This window comes from Barbus barbus, assembly GCF_936440315.1.
Source record: "Barbus barbus genome assembly, chromosome: 1".
Lineage (NCBI taxonomy): Eukaryota > Metazoa > Chordata > Actinopteri > Cypriniformes > Cyprinidae > Barbus > Barbus barbus.
In genome coordinates, this window is record NC_136729.1 from 34566166 (window position 1) to 34591176 (window position 25011).

Genomic DNA, 25011 nt, shown 5'->3' on the forward strand with positions numbered 1-25011 from the left:
CAATCATAACTTCTTTACCTACAGTCTGAGTACTGATTATCATTTACTCTATGGTGGAATTAAAATGAAACGAATTTAGGCATTATAAACATACATAAAAGCACAACACATAAACAAAACTGCTCTGTACATACATTCAGGGGATAACATTTATTTTTCAGATCAGATATATTGAAAGATCCGAGGAGTTCTAACAATATGAGCACATTGCATTTTCAAGTTCTGGGCCATTTCTTCTCTGGGAGGGGGAAAAAATAATATTGACTTGTACATTTCTTATTACAAAACTCACAGTTACGTACATAATAAATTATCATTGATTGTTATATTCTGAAAAAGTGTGCTTGCTGTAAATTCTGGCCATTCCAAGAAATTTAGTCTTTTATTCAGAGCATTATTTTCAGGTATAAACAAGTCCCAAAACGAAACATTAAACTTTAGCAATGGCATAAAATCCAGTGGCAAAATTCAAATTCATATATATATATATATACAGTCGTGGTCAGAATTATTGGCAGCCTTGGTAAATAAGATCAAAGAAGGCTGTGACAATGAATCTGCATTGTTAATTCTTTTGATCTTTTATTTAAAAAATTCAAAAATTTAACCTTTCATTGGATAATAAGAATTTAAAATGGGAGGAAATATCATTATGAAATAAATGTTTTTCTCTAATATACATTGGCCACAATTAACGGCACCCTTTTATTCAATACTTTTTGAAACCATCATTTGCCAGTTTAACAGCTCTAAATTTTCTCCTATAATGCCTGATGAGGTTCGAGAACACCTGACAAGAGATCAGAGACCATTCCTTCATCCAGAAACTCTCCAGATCCTTCAGATTCACAGCTCCACGATGGTGCTTCTTCTCTTCAGTTCACCCCACTCAATTTCTACAGGGTTCAGGTCAGAGGACTGGAATGGCCAGCAGAAGCTTGGTTTTGTGCTCAGTGACCCATTTTTGTGTTGTTTTTGAGGTTTGTGTTTGGATTATTGTACGGTTGGAAGATCCAAACATGGCCCATTATAAGATTTCTAACAGTCACTTATTGATTTTTTATCTGTTGGTATTTGATAGAATCCATGATGTCATGCATCTAAACAAGATGTCCAGGACCTCCAGCAGAAATATAGGCCCACAACATTAAAAATACAGCAGTATATTTCATTGTACACATGGGGTACTTTTTTATCTTTTTTATTTATGGGTGTGCACCAAACCCATCTTGAGTGTTTGCTGCTAAAAAGCACATTTTTAGTTTCATCTGACCATAGAAGCCAGTCCCATTTGAAGTTCCAGTTGTGTCTGACAACTGAATATGCTTGAGATTGTTTTTGGATGAGTGAGGAGAATTTTTCCTGAAACCCTCCCGAACAACATGTGGTGATGAAGGGGCTGTTTCACAATTTTGTTTTTAAGATTTTCTGACCCCGAAAACTTTTATTTTCTCTACAATTCTCCAGCTGTGGTCCTTGAAGAGTCTTTGATCACTCAAATTCTCCTCCTCACCGTGCATTAGGATGATATAGACACATGTCCTCTTCCAGGCAGATTCATAACATTTTCTGTTGATTGGAAATTCTTAATTATTGCCCTGATGGTGGAAATGGGAATTTTCACTGCTCTAGCTCTTTTCTTAAAGCCACTTCACTAATTTGTGAAGCTCAATTATCTTTTATCAGAAATATATTCTTTGTTTTATTTTCAGAGCCTTCTTTGATCATATTTACCTAGGGTGCCAATAACTGACCACGACTGTATGTATATATATTTTTTTTTCAGAAGTGATTTCCTAGATAATTTTCTAAATAATTACCATTACATTTGTAATAAAAACCTATGATTAAAATCAATGACCTCTGATAAGAACCTAAAATGTGAGCTTTTGAAAACCACCAGTTCTTCAACTGCTTAATTTAAATATCACAGTGATATTTATTAGAGGTCTTAATAACTCTTCAGAATGCTTCATATTTTTTCTCTTTTTGGAACAGCCACTAGGAAAGTTAGTCAACAATTAAACAGCTCAACACTCTCACTCCTATTGATAATAGGAGCATCACTCCTATTGTCATGCATGCTGGTGGCACCATCATCCTATGGGTTGCTTTCAGCAGGAGGGACTGGACAAATTGTTGTCATCCAGGGCAGTATGGCTGAAGTCTAACTAGAGATTGCAAAACCATGAACTATGAGGAATATAATAAAATTATTTGTGTGACTCAAGGCCAAAGCAGTTATATTGTACTCATCATTAATGTGGTAAATGTTAAGTGTTAGCCAAAACAAACCTTGCAATTATCTCAGATATCAAACATGACTCATTAGCCTTGGCTCATGTTGGTGTGTTCATTATAAATAGCGCAGCGTACTGCCTGGAAAATATTTTAAACATCTTAGTAAAAAAAAAGAAAACTGATATATGCCTTCTGTGAATCTAGAATACCAGAAAGGTTTGGACGCTGAACCCTTTTGGACTCTAAAGTTACACTTAAAATGTCTGAATGGCATTACATTTGATGCAAAATATGAAACCAAGTGCCATCTGCAAATAAATGTACTTAAAATGGCTATTTTATAGAAAAAAATAGCTTTTTTTCTTCCTTTTTTTGTAAACTAACTATCTTCACATTTCTGAGCCATTTTCTGCAATTAAATTTAACCATCTGCTGTTGAAAATATTTTTGTGGATGAAGTCATTTCCACTCAAATTCACACCGGTGTCCTTACAGAATTACCACTGGTGTAGTTCACCATATTAACTATAAACATTTTTGACAATAAGAAACATTTAAGAAAGTATAACATTTCCGTTGTTTTATGCTTTAAAACATGAACCTCTTTTTTTTTTAAATGTTTGTAATGAATGTAATGTTTTTAAATGTAAACCTTTTTAAACTATCTATGGTTGTAATGTATCGGATTGTATTATATTTATTTATTAATTCATTCATTCATTCTCTGATCAGATATGTGTGTGCATATGTATAATATATTCTATTGTATATATTATGCAGAATCTGTTATTTTATTTCCACATTCCACATTGCACATGGTCGCTTTCCAAATAATATATTTTTTTAAATTAGTAAAATAAATGAAAATAAAAGTATGCTATATTTCTTTCAAATAAATGTCACTTGGTTTTGATTCTTAAGTCGTACAGGTACAGTTTTTGTAAACTCTGCAATTCCAAGTGAAATGTTGAGATGAGTTCTCTACACAATAACAAAGAAATTAAATTTGACAAATAAAACATTACATTTATAAACTGTATATATGCCTGCTACATATAAAATTGCCACTGTGTGACAGCCATCTACTTATCAGCAAAAAAAAAAAAAACCCTGTGACAGGAAATTTGAAAAAAAAAAAAAAAAGGACAAATCTAAACCATATGCTCGGTGACACACAAAGAGCCAGAGAGGGATTTTCTTTTGCTATAAGTAGCTAGCATTTTTCCTTCATATACTCAGTGTTCTGGCAGGCGGCCTGTTCCCCTGCCCCCATCCTTAGGGAAGAGCGTCTGTGTGTGTGTCTTTGTTTCAGCGTATAAAATTACATCCGCCTGACATGCATTCAGCCAAGCTCCAAACAGCACAGTGACTCATTACATCATCACCAGAAAAGCCAGAAGTTCAATCAAATGTCCAGATTCTCATGGCCTGTGAGTGAGCGCACAAACATGTGTTTTCTGTTGGTTTGTGAAGTCAGCTATTAGGTGAACATGCGAGCCTGTGAGAGACACCAGCAGAGAGTGAAGCGACAAAGCTGCGTTCTCACCGACAGCTATTAAATCGCTTGAGATCGCAGAGCCTAGCTGTTGGTTTCTAGTAGGAACCGCTTTGGTCCTCATCTGCATAAAGCTGACCTCTGTTCTTACTGCACTAGCAACAGTCACTGCAGCCAGTATGTTGCAGGAAATCGCCAACTCTTATATAAAATGAATATCTGATCATTTTATTGCGCCATATCAAGTAATTCATGGTCCAGTAAAATGACTAATCTTACCATTTCCATGAAATGTGAAGATGTGATTGGTTATTTCTCTCTACAGATGGTGACATATTCACAGGCTGGACCTAAATGTCAAGAAGTTGCCACCACATCAAAAGTCAGCACCAGTGGCAAACAACAGCTGACAGAATCTATTTGGCTCCAAACACTCAGAGTCAAAAGCGTCATGTTTATTCAAACCGAGCACATGCTTCACTCAGTTTCTGTGGATTTCAGATTACTAGTGGATTACTAATGGTCCAGGCTACAGGACTTCTCCCTCATGGATCAAAGTGTCGAACAACCTAGAATATCCTTTCTTATATTTATAATAAACTAATAAATAGTTAGTTCATGACACCTTTACTGAGTCATCCCACATCCCCCTATGACAGACACTACCTCCATATTGGACCAAAAAGAAATACTGATAAGTCTGACAAACTTCCCATGAAAAACCACACACACAGGACCTGATGTCCATAGATTGACCATTTAAGGCCAGATTTACTAACAGCTTGTGCCAGCGCAAACTGTCTTTTGTACTATCAGGATTTACTAAAGACATGCAGAGAAGAATTAGCGCTGAAATGGCGTGGACATTTATTTTTGCTCCTGATCTTGAATATGCAATTGTAGGAGTTTTTCTTTCAGACATAAAATGTATGGGAGGAGAGTATTAAAATGAACGTGATTTACTAATGTTTCGCTTGTCAAATTACTGTTTTTTGCGCCATTATTTAACACCCCAAAAAAATGATGTCTTAAAGCAGGTGGTAAAAGCACTGCTCTTGGTAGACTGTGCTGGCCATTATGGAAATGATCTGTCTGCACCTGTGTTCTTTAATGTGCGCAGTGTTAGTAAATCACCCGCAGAATTTTCCCCTCACATCAACGCTTTTATGGAATTGCACTCTAACGCTAATTTGCCCTGTTTAGTAAATCCAGCCCTTAGTATTTACGCAACATATTATAAGAAAAAAACAGAGGTAAATATGTTCATGTTTATTATTGCAGGTTCATCATTGTTCTCATGTAGGTTTAACTGGACTTGTTTCGGGGCATTTAGCTTGACATTTTTAGGTTGTCTCAGGGTTTCACAACAAGCCAAGAAGGTTAGATACATCCGAAGTCGGAGAACAGATGTCAATATAACAGAGAAATCAGAGTGAGTGGATGTTCCAGTGGAGTATGCAAGGATGTGTGTGCACTCACATGTGAGTGGCCGTGTTGCACATGAAATGAAGCTACACTATTCTAGGATAGGAAACTTTCAGTAGGTAGAGCTGGGACTTTAAATCAGCCAGTGGGAATGGATTCTTCTGGTCAGGTCAGACAATTTCACTAGTGAACTTTATGAATTATTTATATGGTATGTAATATTTATATGAGGTTTTCAGTGGCTAATATAGACAATTGGAGAGTGGGTGGCTGATATACATGGTATGTAATATTCATATGGTTTTTTAAAAAAACATCCAAATGGGTAAATAGATGGAGAAATGGGTAGAATATTACTCCAGGCTACACTCCAGAACTGTCACCACTGAATGCTCATCATGCGACAACTGGACACAGAACCGGGAGTCATGAATAGAGCAGCTGCCTGAAACTCCCCTACATTGTTGTCATTGACTTGAAAAATGACGAGCTCTTTTAAACGCTTCAGAAGGCAGGCGGTCTCCTAGACTGCATGGAATTATCAAGCTCTTCCAAAAGAGCATGAAGGAAAAGCTTTTTAGTTGCTTGTTAGAAACTCTGAATGCTAGAACACCTGCAGCGACCAAACTCAAGGGTCTGTCTGGATTCTAGGCCTTCCTCATAATGGAAGAGTCTAAAATACACACCAACAGAGTTTTTCTACAAGCTTTCATAACTCAGATAACAAGAACCAGAACCCATAGGGTGCTTATCAAGAGCTGCTTTCTGGCAGTGATACCGCCAGCTGCAAGAGGAAACAACTACATCCTTCTAAGTACCCAATGGACTGGCTTTTAAGACTTTGGCTTGACCATCCTCATGAAGAAATTTTTTTTTGCCACATGGGTGAAATCCACAAACATCCATTATTGCACAACATACCACATTGTTTGGAAAACTTACTGCTGAGACCAAGACAACAGTGTACAATGTGTCTTTAGTACACCATCTAACTAAACATCACCCTAGTATAAAATGAATATTAAATGTTATACTCTATATATAAATATGTATGTGGCGAATTTCTTTTTTTTTATTATAGTTACCTAGTCTTACCTTAAACGATGTTTCAGTCTCTTGCTGTGCTGTTCTGTGAGAGATCCAGTGTGCTGTCACTCTCTGTCCTCTGTCTTCCACTGAAAAGAAAGAGATACACTGAGATGATGGGAGGGAATAAATGTTTACTGACATTTAAGCTTCACTTTTAGGGTCATTGACATATAAGAGTGTCCACTGTAAAGAAAAGGAAAAATGTTTTTAAAATCTAGTTTAAAATGCATGTGACACGTTCTTAGAAACATACTCTTTTTATTAATCTCTTTTGATTCCATCTTGATTTCAACAAATTCCAAGTTTAATGACTCTAAAAAGTCATGTGGTACAACCATCAAGAAAAAAAAAGTACAAAGAAAAGCATTTTCCTTACATCTTGAACACGTTATCATTATTTTCAAATTGTTTTTAATTTACACTACCATTTAAAGGGATAGTTCACCCAAAAATGAAAATTCGGTCATTAATTACTCACCCTCATGTCGTTCCAAACCTGTAAGACCTTCATTCATCTTTGGAACACAAATTAAGATATTTTTGATGAATTCCGAGAGCTCTCTGACCCTCCCATAGAAAGCAAGGTTCCTAACATAATCAAGGCTCAGAAACATATGCAATGTATGTACACGGATATGTTATTTACGTTCAGATGAATGCGTAAACAATGAATCTGCATTAATACGTTGCAGCCGTTGTTTACGTATGTGATATTCTCCAAAATGGTGCTATAGGGTGACGCGGAGGAGACGAATCGTTAAATAAAGTCATTATTTTTGTTTTCTTTGGGCACAAAACGTATTCTCATAGCTTCATAAAATTACGGTTGAACCACTGATGTCACATGGAGCTCTCAGAGAGCTCTCGGAATTCATCTAAATATCTTAATTTGTGTTCCGAAGATGAATGAAGGTCTTACAGGTTTGGAACGACATGAGGGTGAGTAATTAATGACAGAATGTTCCATTTTTTAATTGTTTTCTTATTGATATTAATAACAAATGTTTCTTGAGCACCAAATCAGCATACTAGAATGATTTATGAGGGTTTATATTACTGGTGCAATGGCTGCTAATAAATTAGGATTTAGTTGGAAAAAATATATTTAGGATATAATAATAATAAAGAAAACATTGGTTTTAAATTGTAATAAAAAGTCATAATATTACAACAATGAAAACTTATTTCCGATCCCAATCATTTGATCAAGTAGTGTATTTTTTAATAAATTTTTCTAACAAATATCTTAAATTAATTCCTTTCAAAGAAGTTTTGAGTGGTGGTATCATATGACATTTTTCCTGACCTTGTGTCATGTCACAATAAAAAAGCCAAATGATCTGAGACTTACTAAAGTAGGGGCATAGTCTGGTTTCAGCGTGTACCCCGAGATGAAATCCTGCAGGCGCCCCCAGACTACTAACCATGTTTGTGCTTTTATCAAGCCTGAAACCTTATGAAAGTTGAACATGGACGTGTTACTTATGAGACTACAACATAGTTTGGCAATCTAGGCCTGGTTTTAAGTTAATCAACTCTAGAGAGGCAGCTGAAAGTGGGCAGCAGGTCACACTATTAATCTCCCTCAATCACTCATGATTAAGAGGAATAATCATCCTCATAAATCATTTTGTACGTCTCAGCTTTCATGCACTTGATTTAAAGCTCTTGAGAGATCCGAAATTAGACACTAAAATTACAAGCTTTTACAAGTTGATTATCAGCACAGCAAAACTGGCTATGCATTCTCTCTGATGAAGAGAAGAACAAGAGGGGAGAGGTAATGAGAGGTGTGGAATTTTCTCTCACCTCCCTCTCTTTTCCTCAAGGATAGCACTTTTCTTTGCAAAAAGAAACAAATAAGCATCCCCTCTCAGCTTGATCCCAGACATTTGGGGTCTCACACAGAGCTGTCATGCACACAAATGTGGAAAAATAAGATCATTACTGACCTCGCCATATCCATTTATGGCTGGAGTTTATAAAATATGACACGCGGTAAAAGGAAGCAATAGAATTGATCGGGAGGGGAGTGTGTCGGCATGCTCCTCACAAGACCATCCTTTTTCCAATTTGCTTTTCTATTTCCAAATTGTAATGGTCTCATTTCTTCTAATGCTAAAAAATCTGACTCGTCTTAAATCAGCGCCATCTAAATCACTGCGGCTTGTCAATCACAACGCAATGTTTCGCAAAGTCTATTCCGGTTGTAACCGCAGTTCTTTTCCACAATAAACATCATCAAAGGCCAAGTTTGAGTTCTGGGGACATAAAATAATCAGCCTGTCTACTGCACAACATAAATCCAGAGAATCCATCAATGCAGAATATGGCCCTCTAGAGAAAACCATTTTCCAAAACTAATAGGTTTAGAGAAGGCATTAGCTGCAAGCCAGCCTAAAACATTGTTCCCAAAGAATGATCTAAGAAGGCCAGAGCTGGCTTGAGGGCAGTTTCTTTTCAAACACAGCGAAATTGACCTTCCTCTGGTTGACAATTATCTGCCCGTCAAGTCACTCAACTGTCATGGGGGTCCCAAAGAGCCTTACTTTTTCACTTCCTCTCTTACCAGGCTTTTTAGGAAGAGACCTCAGGAGAAAAGTCTGAAGGAGAAGAAGATTAGTATTCTTCCTCCTTTTGCTATCTGTTCACTTTCCTCTCTTGCTTTCCTAGGAGTCTCATTATTATGCATTATTATTCTCCTCTGTTATAACTTACATATTTTGCTCAATTTATGTACACCTTAAAAAGGTAGGAATATATATTTTTTAAAAACTGAGATTTCCTCATGTTTTAACACCTCCACACAGGAATGTGTGTAAAATCTTTGATTTCCTGATTCTCACGCCTCATTACGGAGATGAACAATATTAAGGTCAGACCTGAGGATGGGATAGGTTGAGTGTAACTGACAGATCCGACCGGATGTCAGCTTTAAAATGTCACAAATGAAATATTGCACCAGATGTTACAGAAGCAGGTAACACCCATAAGAGGCCTAATGAGTATATCCAGACATCCAGCACAGATGTAAGAAAGCACATAAGATCCATAAAGCAACATTGCTGTTAGGATTACGTATCGATCACCCAGTGAGGACAGAATACAAATAGAGAGAAAAACAGACGAGATGATTATGATTTCCTGTCACTACTGAGAGAGATAAAAGGGGAGCGAGAGAGAGATGAAAAGAGTAGGCCTATTTAAAATTTGCGACCGATATGGGTTCTTCAAGAGAGTGGCCAAATGGCCGGTATAATGCTGATATATAGCCAACCTAATGCAATTTAATGAAACACAAAATTGCTTAAATTAAATAAAATATGAAAATGCAATGGCAATGTGTTGTGCATAATATTTGCTCAAAAACAAAGATTTATAATAAAAAGATTTTTATATTTTATTTATATTTATAGCTTCAATATTTTCCTATCCCAGCTTAATGTTTTAGAAATATGCCATTTGTAATTTGACTTCTCAGAAAATGGTAAACACTGTGGTATTGTGCCGCAAAAAAGCTAGCTTTACACAGAAACACTAGCGCAACTAATGTTGTGTGTTTGGGACATGACTATCTGTTCTATATGGTGACTTCAGAAATGATACTATTATAAATTATGCGCTTCAACTTTAATTGCAATAAATTGTCAAAATTGTTTATTGGCAAGGATGCACACAAAGGAAGATAATTTTAACCCATATGGGCATAATGACCGTGTAAAACTGGGTAAAATCTAGTATGAAACTCTGGCATCAACAAACGATCATTCTACATTTTAGTAAATGAAAACGTTATGTTTAAATGGTCTAAAATCAAGCGATTAACTGGCCTGGCCAATATATCAGTCTATCACAGCAGCTGTCTGACTGTGTGAGGAATTCCACACATCATCTGTGTGATTGACCAATCTATAGACCATTGCTGAGAGACAAGAGACTAAAAAAATAAACACATCAATATTAGATTGACAGGAAGCATCTGCAATTTAGTGAGTCCAAAACACTTTAAAAGATGCTGCATGGTGCAGATGACGGACTACGATTGTGTGTGTGTGTGCGTGAGATAAGCTGGCGCAAGATTGAATGTTGCTTCTGTGTGGGGGATCTCTTCTCTGAATTGTGCCTGGTGCGTGTGTGAGAGAGGAGACAGAAAGAAAGAGAGATAGAGCGGTTTGAATGGAACTGTTTCTATCACTGTTTCCAGGGTGCCGTTTTAAACCAAATGCAATCACAAAGCACTGCAGGAACCGGGCGTCTTCAGTGACAGCTCTAAACAACACAGACAAACTCCTCCCTTACCTTCCAACTAACAGCTCCCCATCTCTGTCTGCAGCTTTTAGTCTCTCTGATTCACTCTCTGATTACCTTTGTCTCTCTTTTTATCTCTCTCTCTAACACACACTCTTTCTCTCTCACTCATTATATAGCACCTAAGAATGTCAATTTATAATGCAATCTGACTCATACAGCCTTCAATATTATTATTTTTTTGTTCAAATGCCACGAGCGTTGCTTGTGTAGGAGTGCACTAAAGTCCCCTCGCACTTCAAACTGTTCTGAGATACACTGATTTATGTTAAGTCTTTATCAAAGAAGTTCATGCTGCTCTAGTTGATGCACAATGGACATCCAAAGAGTACTATTTGAAATTCTAACAATGTGTGCACTCTTGTAAAAGAAGTGCAATTTAGCATACTTTTAAAACGGGTAGTTATCAGAAATAATATAATATTTAAGACAGTAAATGTGACATTGCATGCTATTTACAATGAAATGAAAATGTATTATAGTTTAAATTTATATTCAATGCAAAAGCTTGACCCACTTAAGTAGCACTTACATACATCGTTATATGTAATTTCAGAATTACTTCTAATATTTTTTTTTTTTTTATGTACTGAAGACTAACATTTATAGTAAATTAAAAAACTAAATAATTAACATAAATTCTATTGAAACTTAGGTAACACTTTATTTTAAGGTGTCCTTGTTACACGTTACATGTACTTACTATTATAATAACAATTAATTATGCATAATTACATACAAGTAACCCTAAACTAAACCCTAATCCTAACCGTGCATGTAGTTAATTAATATTACTCAGTACTTAAATGTATAATTATACTTTATAAAGACACCTTCAAATAAAGTGTAACCGAAACTTGTGTCATGTATTTATTTGTAATTACACATTTGTAATGATGAAGTAACATTTTATTTAACATATAATAACTTAAACTTAACTTAAATGAAAAATTTAAATACAGTACACTACACTTAAAATTATAATCAAGTACTTTACATGAGCTTTAGCATTTTAGTCAAGATATCAAAAGTGTACTTGTTTAAAGCATGATTAAAACTTAGATTTAAAATATACTTTAAAGCTAAGTTACTTAAGTTTGTTAAGAAACAGTCATGAAACTGTACTTTAAGTACACTTAAGTGGCCTTTTATTTAATTAATATTATATTATCTGCAAGTGTAGTTTTTTCAATTTACTTTTAAAATGCCTTTAAAGTAGGGAGTCACGTGACGTGCTCATGAACTTAGTTGCACTTGAGTGCGTTTGGCCTCTTTTTGCTGATTTTTTTCGTTTTGTTTTAAGTTTTATTCATTGGTTGTGCTTTACCTGATGGCATGCAGTTGTAAACATCAGGAGTTGTCTCCGTCGGCTTCTCCGATTAAGAAGAAATCCAAGTCACCGAACTCAAGCGATATGATGGACAAGATGGTGAACACTGTTACACACTTTGAGGACATTCTAAGAACAGAGTTGACGGCGATGAGGAACGAGTTCACTTCTCACATGTCAGTTGTTCCGTCGCTATGCTCTAAACTGGATCTTCTTACAGGGGAGATGAGAGAACAAAAACAAGTTGTTGCAGATCACGATAGGCGCGTTGTTGCGCTTGAGCAACAGGTTGTGGACTTACAGGATCGCAATATGCGCAGCAGTCTGCATCTGGTCGGATTGCCTGAAGGTTCCGAAAAGAACGACCCTATGGGCTTTTTGAAAAGATCGCTACCGACGTGGCTCCCGTCTCTGGCGTGCAAAGAGATTGAAGTGGAGCGAGCGCATCGCGTGTACACAAGGCTCTCAGATCGCGCTAAACCACGGGTTTTCATCTTTAAACTGCTGCGTACACGGACAAGGAGCTCATTCTGCGGGGCCGCCAGACTTCATGCCCCGGTGAAAACTTCCGACGGAGCAACGCTGTCTTTCTTTCCAGATTTTTCTCCGGTCACCGCAAAAAGAAGAAGTGCATTTCAGCCAATTAGGAAGGAAATGAGAGACGCTGGCATCCAGAATTTTCTCCTTTATCCTGCAACGCTGAAGGTCATTCTCAATCAAGGTGAACCTAAAATGCTACACTCCCCAAAAGAAGCAAGAGTTTTTCTCAGATCATATTCATCCACCAACTCTCAGTGAACTACAGCTGGACATTTGCTGTCTAATTGGGGAAGAGATGCTCTAAATGGTTAGGTCTTTCACTGTTCACTTTAATGTTCACTTCTTAATTCATAGTTCATTGTGCATGCAGTATCGCTTACTGATTATGATATTTTATTTGTTTTAGTTGTATTCTTTATCTCTCTTTTCTTTTTATCTTTTTTTTTTTTAAATAGACATACTACCTAGTCAATATGTGACTATGGGGCCAAATGTTGGTGCTACAGTAATGTGCAGGTTTTTGTTGACGCCACGGACCATATTAAAGGGTGCTGGCAGATCAAGGTTTGTTCTTGGTTTGATCTGCTATAGTTCATGGGAATGTGTTTATGTTTTTTTTAATGGTAACGGGGAGGGTGGGGGGTGGTTTAATGGTAGACTCAACTGGTTTTATTTTCAAACTTGTATTTTGTCTTATTATGCAGTAATTCTGTTTGATACCTATGACTGACCTTAATATTCTGAGTTGTAATATTAATGGCCTAAATGGCTCTCACAAACATACAGGTTTTCTGGATTTTTGGCGAAGAAGAAAGATTGATATAGTGTTAGTTCAAGAATCCCATTTGAAAGAGGAGGATATACACAGGTGTAATAATAAGTTTTATGAAGTGGTATCTCACTCATCTTCGAATACTAAAACCAAGGGTGTCCTAATATTGGTCCGGAGGACTTTAAATATTACCATTTTAGATAAAGGTTGTGATACAGATGGTAGAATAACACATATAAAAACAATAGTGGAGAATAGGAATATTGTATTTCTCTCAGTTTATGCCCCTTGTACTCCTGACCCTACTTTTTTCTCTGTTTTGTCGACCTATCTCTTGACGTTTTCCGATTTTTAAATTGTATTGGGTGCAGATATGAATTATGTAATGTCGCATATCCTAGATAGATCTGGACCAAAGGAATCACACTCTCAAGCTTTGTGTTCTGACAAATTTCGGCAATGTGTAACCTCATCCTCATTGGTGGATAGTTGACGTTTATTAAACCCTTCTGCTAAGTCTTTCACTTTCTTTTCTGCTACTCCCGTTACTCCTGTTACTTCCGGGTGAACACTGGTGCTGTTAGCTGCCGCTGCCTAGGGAGAGCATTTTAAACTTTTCACTGTTTGTATTTTCATGCACTTATCAATGCATGAATACATTTATGAACTGTTTTAAACTGTTTTAAGGAGTCACACTGATTTGTGTATCTACACTGATTCGGCGGCTCTGTGTGCTGGTTGATCTGCGTGTCAATGCTCTCTGCGGTTGTTGGTCTGCCTGCTGGTTATTGACCTGTTTCTTCGTGGTACCTCTGTCACGGGGAACAACTATGAAGATTATTGAGTTACTGGTGTGGATGAATTACATCTGGGTCATCCTTTCTGCTGTATACCATTCTGTGGTATGGATGATGCCCCATTACTCGGCGGCGGAACTTATTCAGCTCCGTTTGCGTCCTTTTAATCTTCCATCAACTCTACATCTTCCCTCGGATATCGTGTTCATACCACGTCGGAAATATATACATTGAGGGTCTCGGCGGAGTTATAACGTTGATGGCTCAAGTCAGATATGGTCCTTTTGGTCATCTAAACCACGCTCGGTGAGGAGGATCACACAGACTGTTGATCCTGGTGTATTAACCAACTTGGCCAGATCGGTTGGCAACGATTCTGGTAAAAACAATTTCTCCTTTGGATTATTTAATATACGATCACTTTCCACTAAAGGACCTCTAATGTACGATCTGCTGTCTGACCGTAAGTTTGACTTTCTCTGTTTAACTGAGACATGGCAAAAATCAGCTGACTTCTTTCATTTAAACCAGTCTGTTCCCCCAGGATATAGTTATGTCTGTAAATCCCGTATTATGGGACGGGGAGGGGGGCTAGCGATACTTTATAAAGAGAAATTGAACGTATCTCAGTTAACTCTGCCTGTATATTCTTCTTTTGAATCGCTTGCTTACAAATTGATGGGGCGATTCCTACCATCCTCACTACCATTTACCACCCTCCCAAGAGCAATAATGCCTTTTTAACTGAACTTTCTGAACTTTTAACTTATTTATGTTCCATACAGGGTGGTGATGGCGCAGTGGATAAGACACATGCCTTTGGTGTGAGAGACCCAGGTTCGAATCCACTGTGAGACACCAAGACCCTGAGCAAGACACTTAACCCCTATTGCTCCAGAGGCGTGCGACCTCTGACATATATAGCAATTGTAAGTCACTTTGGATAAAAGCGTCAGCTAAATGAATAAATGTAAATGTTCCATGTCTCCAAATGTTATTATGTTGGGTGATTTTAACATTCATATAGATGCCAGTAATGCATTTACAAGTGACTTTTTATCATGCTTGGATTGCTTTGGTATGCAGCAATTTAATACTCTGCCAACTCACTCTAAAGGGCATATTCTTGATCTTGTTTGCTGTTCTGGTATAACACCATTTAATTTTACTGTTTCTGATCTGTCTATATCAGATCACCTGCTGGTGTCCTTTTGTGCCCAACTGGCAGTTTTTAAGGTAAATCCGTGTCGCCCGATCACATTTCGGAATATTAAGAACATTGATGTGCCTTCTCTTGCTGATGAACTTGTCATCTTCTCCAGTAAATCGGATTTCTCTACTGTTGATGAACTGGTTTTATATTACAACGATGGACTGACTACGATTTTAGATGATTTCGCACCTGTGAAAAATCTAACTGTTTCATTTGTACATTCAGCTCCTTGGTTTACACCTGAACTGCGTGAACTTAAAACTAAAGGTCGTAGGTTAGAGCGTTTGCACGTTAGGTCTGGCCTTACTGTTCATAAAGAGATGTATGCTGAACATATTCAAAACTACAAAAATGCATTGTTCAAAGCTAAATCTGATTATTATTCCAACATAATTGGAGTCAGCAATGGCAATTCAAGATTTCTTTTTTCGATGGTAAATTATTTTTTGCTTTCTTTCTACCAATAATACAGCAGTTCTTGTTCATGCTTTAGTTACTTCACGTATAGACTACTGTAATGCCCTTTTCACTGGTGTTCCCGCTAAATTGCTACATAAGCTCCAGTTGGTTCAGAACTCTGCAGCTCGTGTTCTTTCTAGAACACCTTTTATTGAGCACATTTCTCCAGTTCTTCAGCAGTTGCACTGGCTTCCAGTAAAGTATAGAGTAGAGTTTAAGATCTTGCTACTTACTTACAAGGCACTTGTGACTTGTATTTTTCATTTTGTGAGGTGACCTTGGGTGTTTTGAAAGGTGCCATTAAATAAAATGCATTATTATTATTATTATTACTCATAAATCCTATTCGCGAATTGACTATATTTTAATTTCTACTTCTTTATCATCAGCTGTTCGTGATGCCAATATCTGTTCCTTATCTTTGTCGGATCATGATGGAAATTTGTGCAGATTATCTTTGATCCCTCGGCCATCTCGTGCCACTAGATGGCGATTTAACCCTAAATTGTTACAGGATTGCAGTCAATTCAGAAATAAATTTAGAGTTTATTGAAATTAACCAAGGTTCAGTGGATGATCCTCGAACACTTTGGAAAGCAGTTTAAAGGATTTATAAGGAATAACTCAATGTCATATGCCTCTTTCCTACAGAAAAAAAACAGACACAAAAAGATAGTTGAACTGGAATCACAGCTCCAGAATCTGACTAGAGATAATCAGCGTTGTTTCTCAGACAATACACTCAGTAAAATCATGGCGGTTAGGTCCGAACTCAATTCATTACTGAGATGAATCCAGGGCAGAATCCCTGATCCAAAGATCCAGGCTGAATTATTATTTTCAAGGGAGTAGACCAAGCCACCTTTTAGCCCTAAGATTATGCAACAATGAAAAGTTTGCTAATATTTCAGCTGTGAAATCCCAATCTGGGCTCATTATGACAGACCCAAAAGACATTAATATCGCCTTTCACTCTTTTTATTCTAACCTCTATACTTCTTCCACTGATGGTGACCCTGACTCTTTTGCATCTTTTCTGTCCAACTTTGATTTACCTAGGCTGTCAGATTCAGATTCAGAATACCTGGCTGAACCGATCTCTCTTCAGGAGCTGGAGTCAGCAATTCGATCTATGAACAAGGGGAAATCCCCAGGCATAGATGGCATAGACTTTTTTTATAGGGACTGATGTTAAATTATATGCTAAAGTACTATCTCGTCATCTAGAGAAATTTATGAATAGGCTAGTTCATCATGACCAAACAGGATTCATTAAATCTCGCTCAGCTTCAGATAACTTAAGCAGGTTATATCATATTATTAATTCAAATAATAGTTTGTCCTCTCCTTGCACAGTATTATCTTTAGATGCAATGAAAGCTTTCGATCAGCTAGAATGGAACTATTTATGGGCGGTTCTACAGCATCTGGGTCTAGGATCGAGTTTCATAAATACGATAAAAGTTCTGTATGCCAATCCAGCAGCCACTGTTCTCACAGGTGCTGTTCGCTCTAACCCATTATTTATACATCGAGGTACTCGTCAGGGTTGCCCGCTATCTCCTCTGTTATTTGCCCTATCCTTGGAACCCTTAGCTCAAGCGGTCCGACAATCTGAAACTAATTCTCCCATAAATATACGGAATACTTATCATCATATTTCTTTGTTTGCCGATGATATCTTATTGTTTTTGGAGAAGCCGTCACATTCTATTCCTCATGTGCTGCATTTATTTGACCATTTTGGATCTCTCTCTGGAATTAAAAATAATTGGATTAAGTCATGTTTACTTCCCCTTAATTCTAAAATTGATTCCATGTCCCTTTCTATATCTATTCCATTGGTTCAAAACTTTAAGTACTTGGGGATAGATGTTTCTCCTTCCCTGCAGGAAATCATCTCAAAAAACTATGGTATTCTAGCTAAAGTATCCTCAGATTTGGAAAATTGGTCTCGTCTTCCTACTTCTTTTCAGGCCCGTATATCGGTGATTAAAATGAATGTTCTCCCACGTATTAATTTATTTTCTTCCATGATTCCTCTTGCTCCACCGGTTGGCTACTGAAATAAATTAGATGCATGTGTTTCACGGTATATATGGGATGGGAAACGTATTAAATTGACTACCTTACAACGATGTAGATTACATGGAGGTCTTTCCCTAATTTTAGACTGTATGCTCAAGCCTTTTCCCTCCTCCCTTTAGCAGTTTGGTTTGATCCTGACGCTTCTGTGTCTTGGAGAGCAATTGAGGAATCTATCGTTTATCCGTATAAATTGAAGCATCTTGTTTTTTCGGGAGTTCCTCTTTGGCAGTGTAAATCTCGGTTTGGTCCCATTGTAACCCATCTCCTCTCCACATGGAGGGATGTTGAAAGACGTTCACAACTAACTAGATACAAAATGGCATAGGCATTCGTCTATTTTCCACAATAATAACCTTTTGTCAGGCAGTACTCCATTTCATTGTCTGCAATGGACTCATAATAAAGTAAACACTCTGGGAGATATCTATGATGATAGTGGTTTAAAATCCTTCCAGAATTTTAAAACTCAATATAATCTGCCAGGCACCTCCTTTTTTTATGTATTTGCGTATTAGATCGGCCCTACGGGCGTATGGGGTGCCTTGGAACTCTCAACTGCATGTTCACCCTTTGCGCAAACTAATCCTTCCTTCTGAGGAATCTCCCTTCAGTCATCTATCTCTTTCTTCTTGAGTATTCATACAAACCTTTATCTATTACAACTGTTTGAGCTAAGGATCTTAATGAGGATGTGCATGTTTTATTTTCCGATCAGGTATGGGGTATGTTTAAATTGTCTTCTAAAAACCCTAATCACCAAATGATTCATTGGAAATTGCTGCATAGGGTTTATTTGACTCCAATGAAACGTTTTTATATGAATCTGTCGTCTTGTCCTAAGTGTAATCTCTGTTCCCAATGAGTTTTAGGCACGTTTTTGCATTTTTTTGGGGAGTGCCCCTCACTCTCACCTTTTTGGACTCAGATCTCACTGGACCTTTCATATTTGTTGAGTACTGAGATATGTTTGACTCCGCGTCATTTTTTCATGAATGACTTTTGGGACTTCACCTTGTCCGTCCAACAAAGATCTTTACTGTTAGCTGCTCTCACAGCAGCAAAAAAAAAATAGCTGGTCAACCGTTGGAATCCTCCTCACACAATGGACAGACGGACCTGGACTGTGTATTTGTTGGACATTATCTCAATGGAACTCTCTACTTCTCGTATACATGGATCTAACGTGAAAACTGTAAATTCATGGCATTCAGCTTTTAATGTTGTGTCTTCTTTTCTAAAATCTTGTTATTTGTTTATCTATTAATATTAATTAATATGTGTTTATTATTATTATTTATGTTATTTTATTTATTTATTTTTATTTTGTTTTTAAGTCTACCAAGGGGTGGGTTTTAAATTTGTACAGCTGATTTTAGTTTTTTGTACTAGCCTACTGTTCCACAAAATAAAACTCAATAAACAGTTGTTAACAAAACAAAAATGCCTTTAAAGTACACTACAAGCACACATTCAACACAATTTAGTACACTTCTTTTTCACAAGGGCAGCATGGAGTACAACTTTATAATATTCAGAACTTGAAGTACATGCTGTATTTATAAAGACAGAGAGGAATTATAATGATGTATTGTGGAACTACAGCTTGAGAAAAGATGGCGTTATAATAAGATACCATGCCACAAAAGTCGCTTTTACAAGGAAAAACAACCATTATCTATTGTGGGAGCCAATTTATGAAAGTCATTATCCTGATAGAAAAACTGTAGTCCAGGGACTAATGGAACATTCCAGGAACAAGGGGCTTTTTAGACATACTGATGAAACCCAAAGTCATCCATCTTTCTTCTCATCGCATAAACATAAGGCGTATAAATGAATAATGGTGATATAACTAGCCCATGCAGCTGTGGCGAGCACAAAGCGCTGTGAGTAGACCACTGCAAAAAGCCTACCTTATTTAGACCTCCTGCGCAATTATGTGCATATTTCAAATAAGTCTACAATGCATGAACCCAGGCCTTCCTCGAAGAGAAGAATACTTTCGACTTTATTTCGGTTTGTATTTAATTGTGATGCAAGCATAATCTTCCACCATTTGTCTCATTTGCAGTTTTTCAAGCTTCCACATCATTCTGCAACAAATAGCACAGTATATAGAAAACACACACACTATTTACTATTGAATCACAAAACTATTGATATTCCTGTTCATATTCATTAATTCAGCATGAACAGCTTAAAGTACAGACCTATTTCAAACTACACTGTATTGGAGTACAAGAAAATGGTTTGACTTCAAAGTTTCACATTTGCGTTACTTGCCAGTTTTTATAATTATTTGTGAAAATTACTAGCAATTTGAGTAAACTTTTAATTTTTTTCAGTGTATGTTTGTGCATTCGACCTGGTATGAGTTGATCAATATCAGACTGGCTCTGATGAGTTGTTTTTTTTTTCTAATAACTGTAAGCAATTGAGAGTGAATTCATTCATATAAGTGAAAGCTAGACTGGTCGATGTTTATAATAAATATTTGACACTGTGTGAGTATCTGAATGACAGGCAAGAAAAAGCACATTTTGTGAACAAACCGGAGAAGCCGGAGATTGCACTCAAACATAGATGAATAAAGTTTTATGTTCAGCATAAAATTACTCCTGAAGTCCTCCAAGGCCAGCTTTACTATGGTCGATATCTGTTTTGAGATGAAAGATGGCATCAATTAACAACTTGCATTGTATGAAAAGAGAGAGCGAAAGAAAGACTGCAGAGATACAATAGAATAGGCTAGCTTTGTGCATCATTTAAAATCCACATGTATGTATAAACAAGCCATGAGTATATTTTAACTTCTCAGCTCAGCAGAATATTTGCTCTCGCTAATAGCTCTTGCCTGTCGTAGATAATATCGCTAGCCTTGTTATAAATGCATTAAAGGTCTGTCACGCAATATGGAGACTGAAGCTCAGTGCAGGTCCCAGAGTCCCTGGTCAAATCTCAGAGAGATGTAGCAACTTCTCCAAACACGCAGAACATGCAGAGAGCTCGTGTCGATTCTGTTGGAACAGAACTGAACATGATATCCTGAGACCAACAGCCTGTTTTAGTTTCTTTAAAACACACAGTGTTTAAATGACAGAGTAGTGATGCCTGTGATGAAATATTCGAATGGGTCAACGGTCTTCTGTTTTCTCTTTCATGTGCTGATCAGTGAGAATCTGGGGTGTTAATACAGTGAACTTCTTGAATGCTGGGTATCATGTTGTGGTTTATAATATTGACAGTAATGGATTTGCTGCATCAATAACAGTTTGGTTTTAATGGAGTCCTGTCATTAAGGCTGACATCACACATCATTGTTTTACACAACTGAAAGACTGACTAATGTCTAAAGATCAAATCTATTTGTTTTGTGCCGTTCAGTGGTTTGACAGAAAGTGTCGCTTTTAAAAAGGGATTCTGGTTGTGGTTCTCTAAATGATCCTGGTTTATGGCCTACATTAATAAGTACTTCTAAACAAGAAATATAGGGGAAAAAGAACATGTAGGTTATACAAAATTGGAAATAGCCTACAATTCTATTAAAAGTTTGTTTACACAGACTCTATAATGACTTGAAATGACTTTTTATTTAGCATAATAGCAGCCCAATAATTAAATAAATAATACATCAAACAACAAAACAAATATTTAATCGACAAGTCCTACTTGTTAATTATAAATGAACTAAGTAACCATTCAGAAGTGTTTTAGGTTCACTAGAAGAAATCGTTCGGGAATCGTCACGCAATTTTTGTCGTTTGAGATGCATTTCTTTTATTCACTAAAATTCGCTTTTGATTCGCAATAGGCTATATGTTTTTGATTAAATAAAAATAAGCGACTTGTTAGTCATATTCGGACTATGATTTGATCCACTAAAAAGAACCGGCTCATAAGACTCACTCATTTGGAAATCTGATGCTCTCGCTTGATTGTTTCTTTGATTCACCAAAAAGAATCGACTGATAAAGAGTCATTCGGGAATCTTATTAAAGCTGGGCGATGTGGATTTATAGTGTCAGTGTACGGTGCTGAATAGTAGTGCAATAGCCTAAATACTCGCAGAATATTTTAGTTCATAACTTCGGATGCATGATCCAGAACTCATGAAAAATCATTCGCTTCCTGTGTTTTTTAAAAAATACAGCCGACTCGATCCCTAAACCTACTCCTCAATGTCTTAGTAATAGTCGTTCAGCTTTAACTGTAGGATAGAATCACAGTCTTTGAGTTTAGATAGCTGCATGTCACATTTTCTCCCTCGCCTTGCAATTTCAGTTGAGATCAATATAAAGCTGCAGTCACATCTGCTTAAGTCCTGAAGCGTGCATCATCAGCAACATAGTTTAAACATTCAGCTGAGAATAAAGTGCTCTTGCATTAGTCACCGCCATCCATCCTTATATGGAAGAGAAATCATTGATGAATTATTGCTCAAGAATTTGTTTACACGATAACCCAAGCAAACAATGTACTTACGCATCAAAACTACACTTTTCTAAGTTATTTAAAAGCGTATCCCCCGCAAGAAAACTTCTTCACAGATGCGCGCAACTGGTTGATAATACAACTTTCCAAGTAGGTTCTGGGTAAAAAAAGCGGTGTCTTACCTTCCTCCAGAGCATTTCCGCCCACAATTTCCAGTAAACCGTTAAAGAGAAAAACCGATAGCATTACAAGCACATATCGTGTCGATGAAATGTGTCCGTTTTTCTGTCTGTGTTTGGTATACATCCCTGTGGCGGTCGGTGCTGTTCTCCGTCTCGCCTCTCTCTGTATTCACTCTCCAGCCTGAGTGGAGTAGATGTAATTGAGTCAGCTAAGCTCTGCCCTCTCCATTTGCGTGAGACACACGAACCATTATATGTTCCTTAAACTGTCCTACTAAGAGCAGACAGATAACACGACCAAGGAGGAGGGGTAAGATCAGTGAAGCCTTGGACACCTGAGAGCACGCGCCAGGGCTTTCCTCCGGGCACTGTGAATATATGACTCAATGATCACTGTATTCAGCAGACCCCTGCTGAGAAAAACAGCTTAAAACAGCCTAAGCTGGTTTGCTGGTCTGAAATGGTCTCTCAGCCTGGTCAGGCTCATTTTAGACGTTTGTTTTAAACAGATGTAGGAAAGCCAAAGCCCATTTCCACCACATAGCCTAAGAAAAAATAAGGAAAAAAAAAAAACTTTTGTGGCATAAATTACGAAATAGCAAGTCACAGCTATGAATCACAACATAAAAAAAAAAATTAAAAAAATGAGATAAAAGTCAGAATTATGTCAAAATTCATGAGATACTATTTTTAAGTTTTAATTTCATAGTTATGACTTAGTAAGTCAAAATATTGGCTTTTATATCATAATTACGATTTACCCACTTGACTTTTTTTTTTCTTATGTGGCAGGAATGGGCTTCCATTGGGAAATAGGCTAGTATAATTCCATAGGCTTTCAGACTAATGTGGCTCTTCTTGAATTCTGGGAAAGAATCTGTTTAAAAACATATTTTCAACAGTATTTCACCTTTAAAAGTAATACCTTGTTACAAAAAGTAATAATTCATATCTTATATACATTTCTTGGTGTATTTTACTTATATAATATAATATCATATCGTATCATATGTGACCCTGGACCACAAAACCAGTCATTAGGGTCATTTGTTTTTAGATTTATACATCATCTGAAAGCTGAATAAAAAAGCTTTCCACTGATGCATGATTTCTTAGGATAGGATAATATTTGGCTAAGATACAACTATATGAAAATCTGGAATCTGACGGTGCACAAAAAAAAAATCACATTTAAAGTCCAAATTAAGTTCTCAGCAATTCATATTACTAATAAAAATTACGTTTTTATATATTTATGATTGGAAATCTACAAAATATCTTCATGGAACATGATCTTTACTTAATATCCTAATGATTTTTAGCATAAAAGAAAAATCGATAATTTTGACCCATAGAAAGTATTGTTGGCTATTGCTACAAATATATCTGTGATACTTATGACTGGTTTTGTGGTGCAGGGTCTCGTCTCATATAATATAATATAACATAATATAATATAATGTAATGTAAGGTAAGGTAATATAATACAATATAATAGTTTCACCTGCATTTTTGAATTCTGTTATTTCCACAATTCTGCATAAAGGTTTATTTTTGTTTTTCCGAGCAGGCACATAACAGCATTGTGATCCAAGATGTAATGCTGGCAGAACTGCTGTGGGCCTGAGAAGAAAAAGCCCCACAACGAAACAATGGATCTCCTAACAGAGCATGTGCAGTGTGGTTTACTCAGTCATCAGGAAATGTTATATCCATTTAGATTTGAAACATCAATACCATCAAAACAAAGCATGCAAATGGTTTACAGCACACACACAATAGGCCTCCTGCAACTTTGTATATCCCAGCCATAAAAGAGATTGTGTAGAGCCAACCAGTCATGTAATTCAAACTGTGGGAGTTAAAGCTTTGGCCAGCTGCCTGCAGTTCTTTGCCTAAAGAAACATACAATAGTGTAATATATACTTTTGGCTCCACGGTGCCATATGCTCTGCCACATAAGCTTTGGGAGTACAAAACAAGCCACAGAACTGAATCAAGCTCAGAGTGCTCAAAAGTTAATGCACATAACAGAACGCTTGTGGAGGGTGGTGTGCCATGAAATGGTTTCTTGCTTCCCCACATCAAAAAGACTCTTTTCATCATAATGTACTTTTATACTATATTATATGCAGGTAAAAACATTATTATATTATAAAAAAGATTTTTTTTTGTCTTGTCTCAAATCGTGTACTAAGCAGAATTACTTACAATAGCTTAAGATAAAAAACAAAACATGATCAACATTAAGTGACTTTATGCTTGAAACTAGAAAAAATATCTGTCAGTGGGACAATATATATATATTTTTTGCTTTTTTTTTTTAAATATTATATTACATTATGTATGTCTGCCTTTTCATTGGGCTCACTGAAAAGCAATATTCCACCAGATACCTTAGCCCAATGAAGCTATGAAAAATATTGCATTTGCAGAAAGATGATAAATGATTTTTGACCCTGAGTTGTGTCTTTCATAAACTCATTTTTGGATGGCTTATTTAATGGAAGAGCTTGTAGAGGTCTGGTGAAATAGATCTGAAATTAGAACAGTAAATCTTCCCACAGGTAATTTGGCTATCGGGCTGTCAGATGTGAGCTAGGATATAATCCTCTGCCCCTGACTCTCTGGTGCACCTCAG

At 36.7% G+C, this 25011-nt stretch overlaps 1 protein-coding gene across 2 annotated transcripts in view; it reads right to left on the minus strand.

The window, feature by feature from the left end:
* LOC306872250 (disintegrin and metalloproteinase domain-containing protein 33-like) overlaps positions 1–22765 on the minus strand; it is a 103703-nt gene extending 80938 nt beyond the window's left edge. For both annotated transcript variants that reach the window (XR_013784405.1, XM_079420742.1), the window contains exons 1-2: positions 22371–22765; positions 6257–6336 (exon numbers count right to left, since the gene is read on the minus strand). Coding sequence is in view for 1 of the 2 variants with exons in the window: in XM_079420742.1 (XP_079276868.1) it covers positions 6257–6336; positions 22371–22494 (204 nt within the window). In the remaining variant the exon portion in view is untranslated. The remainder of the gene's footprint in view (positions 1–6256; positions 6337–22370) is intronic.
* Between the last annotated feature and the right edge of the window lie 2246 nt (positions 22766–25011).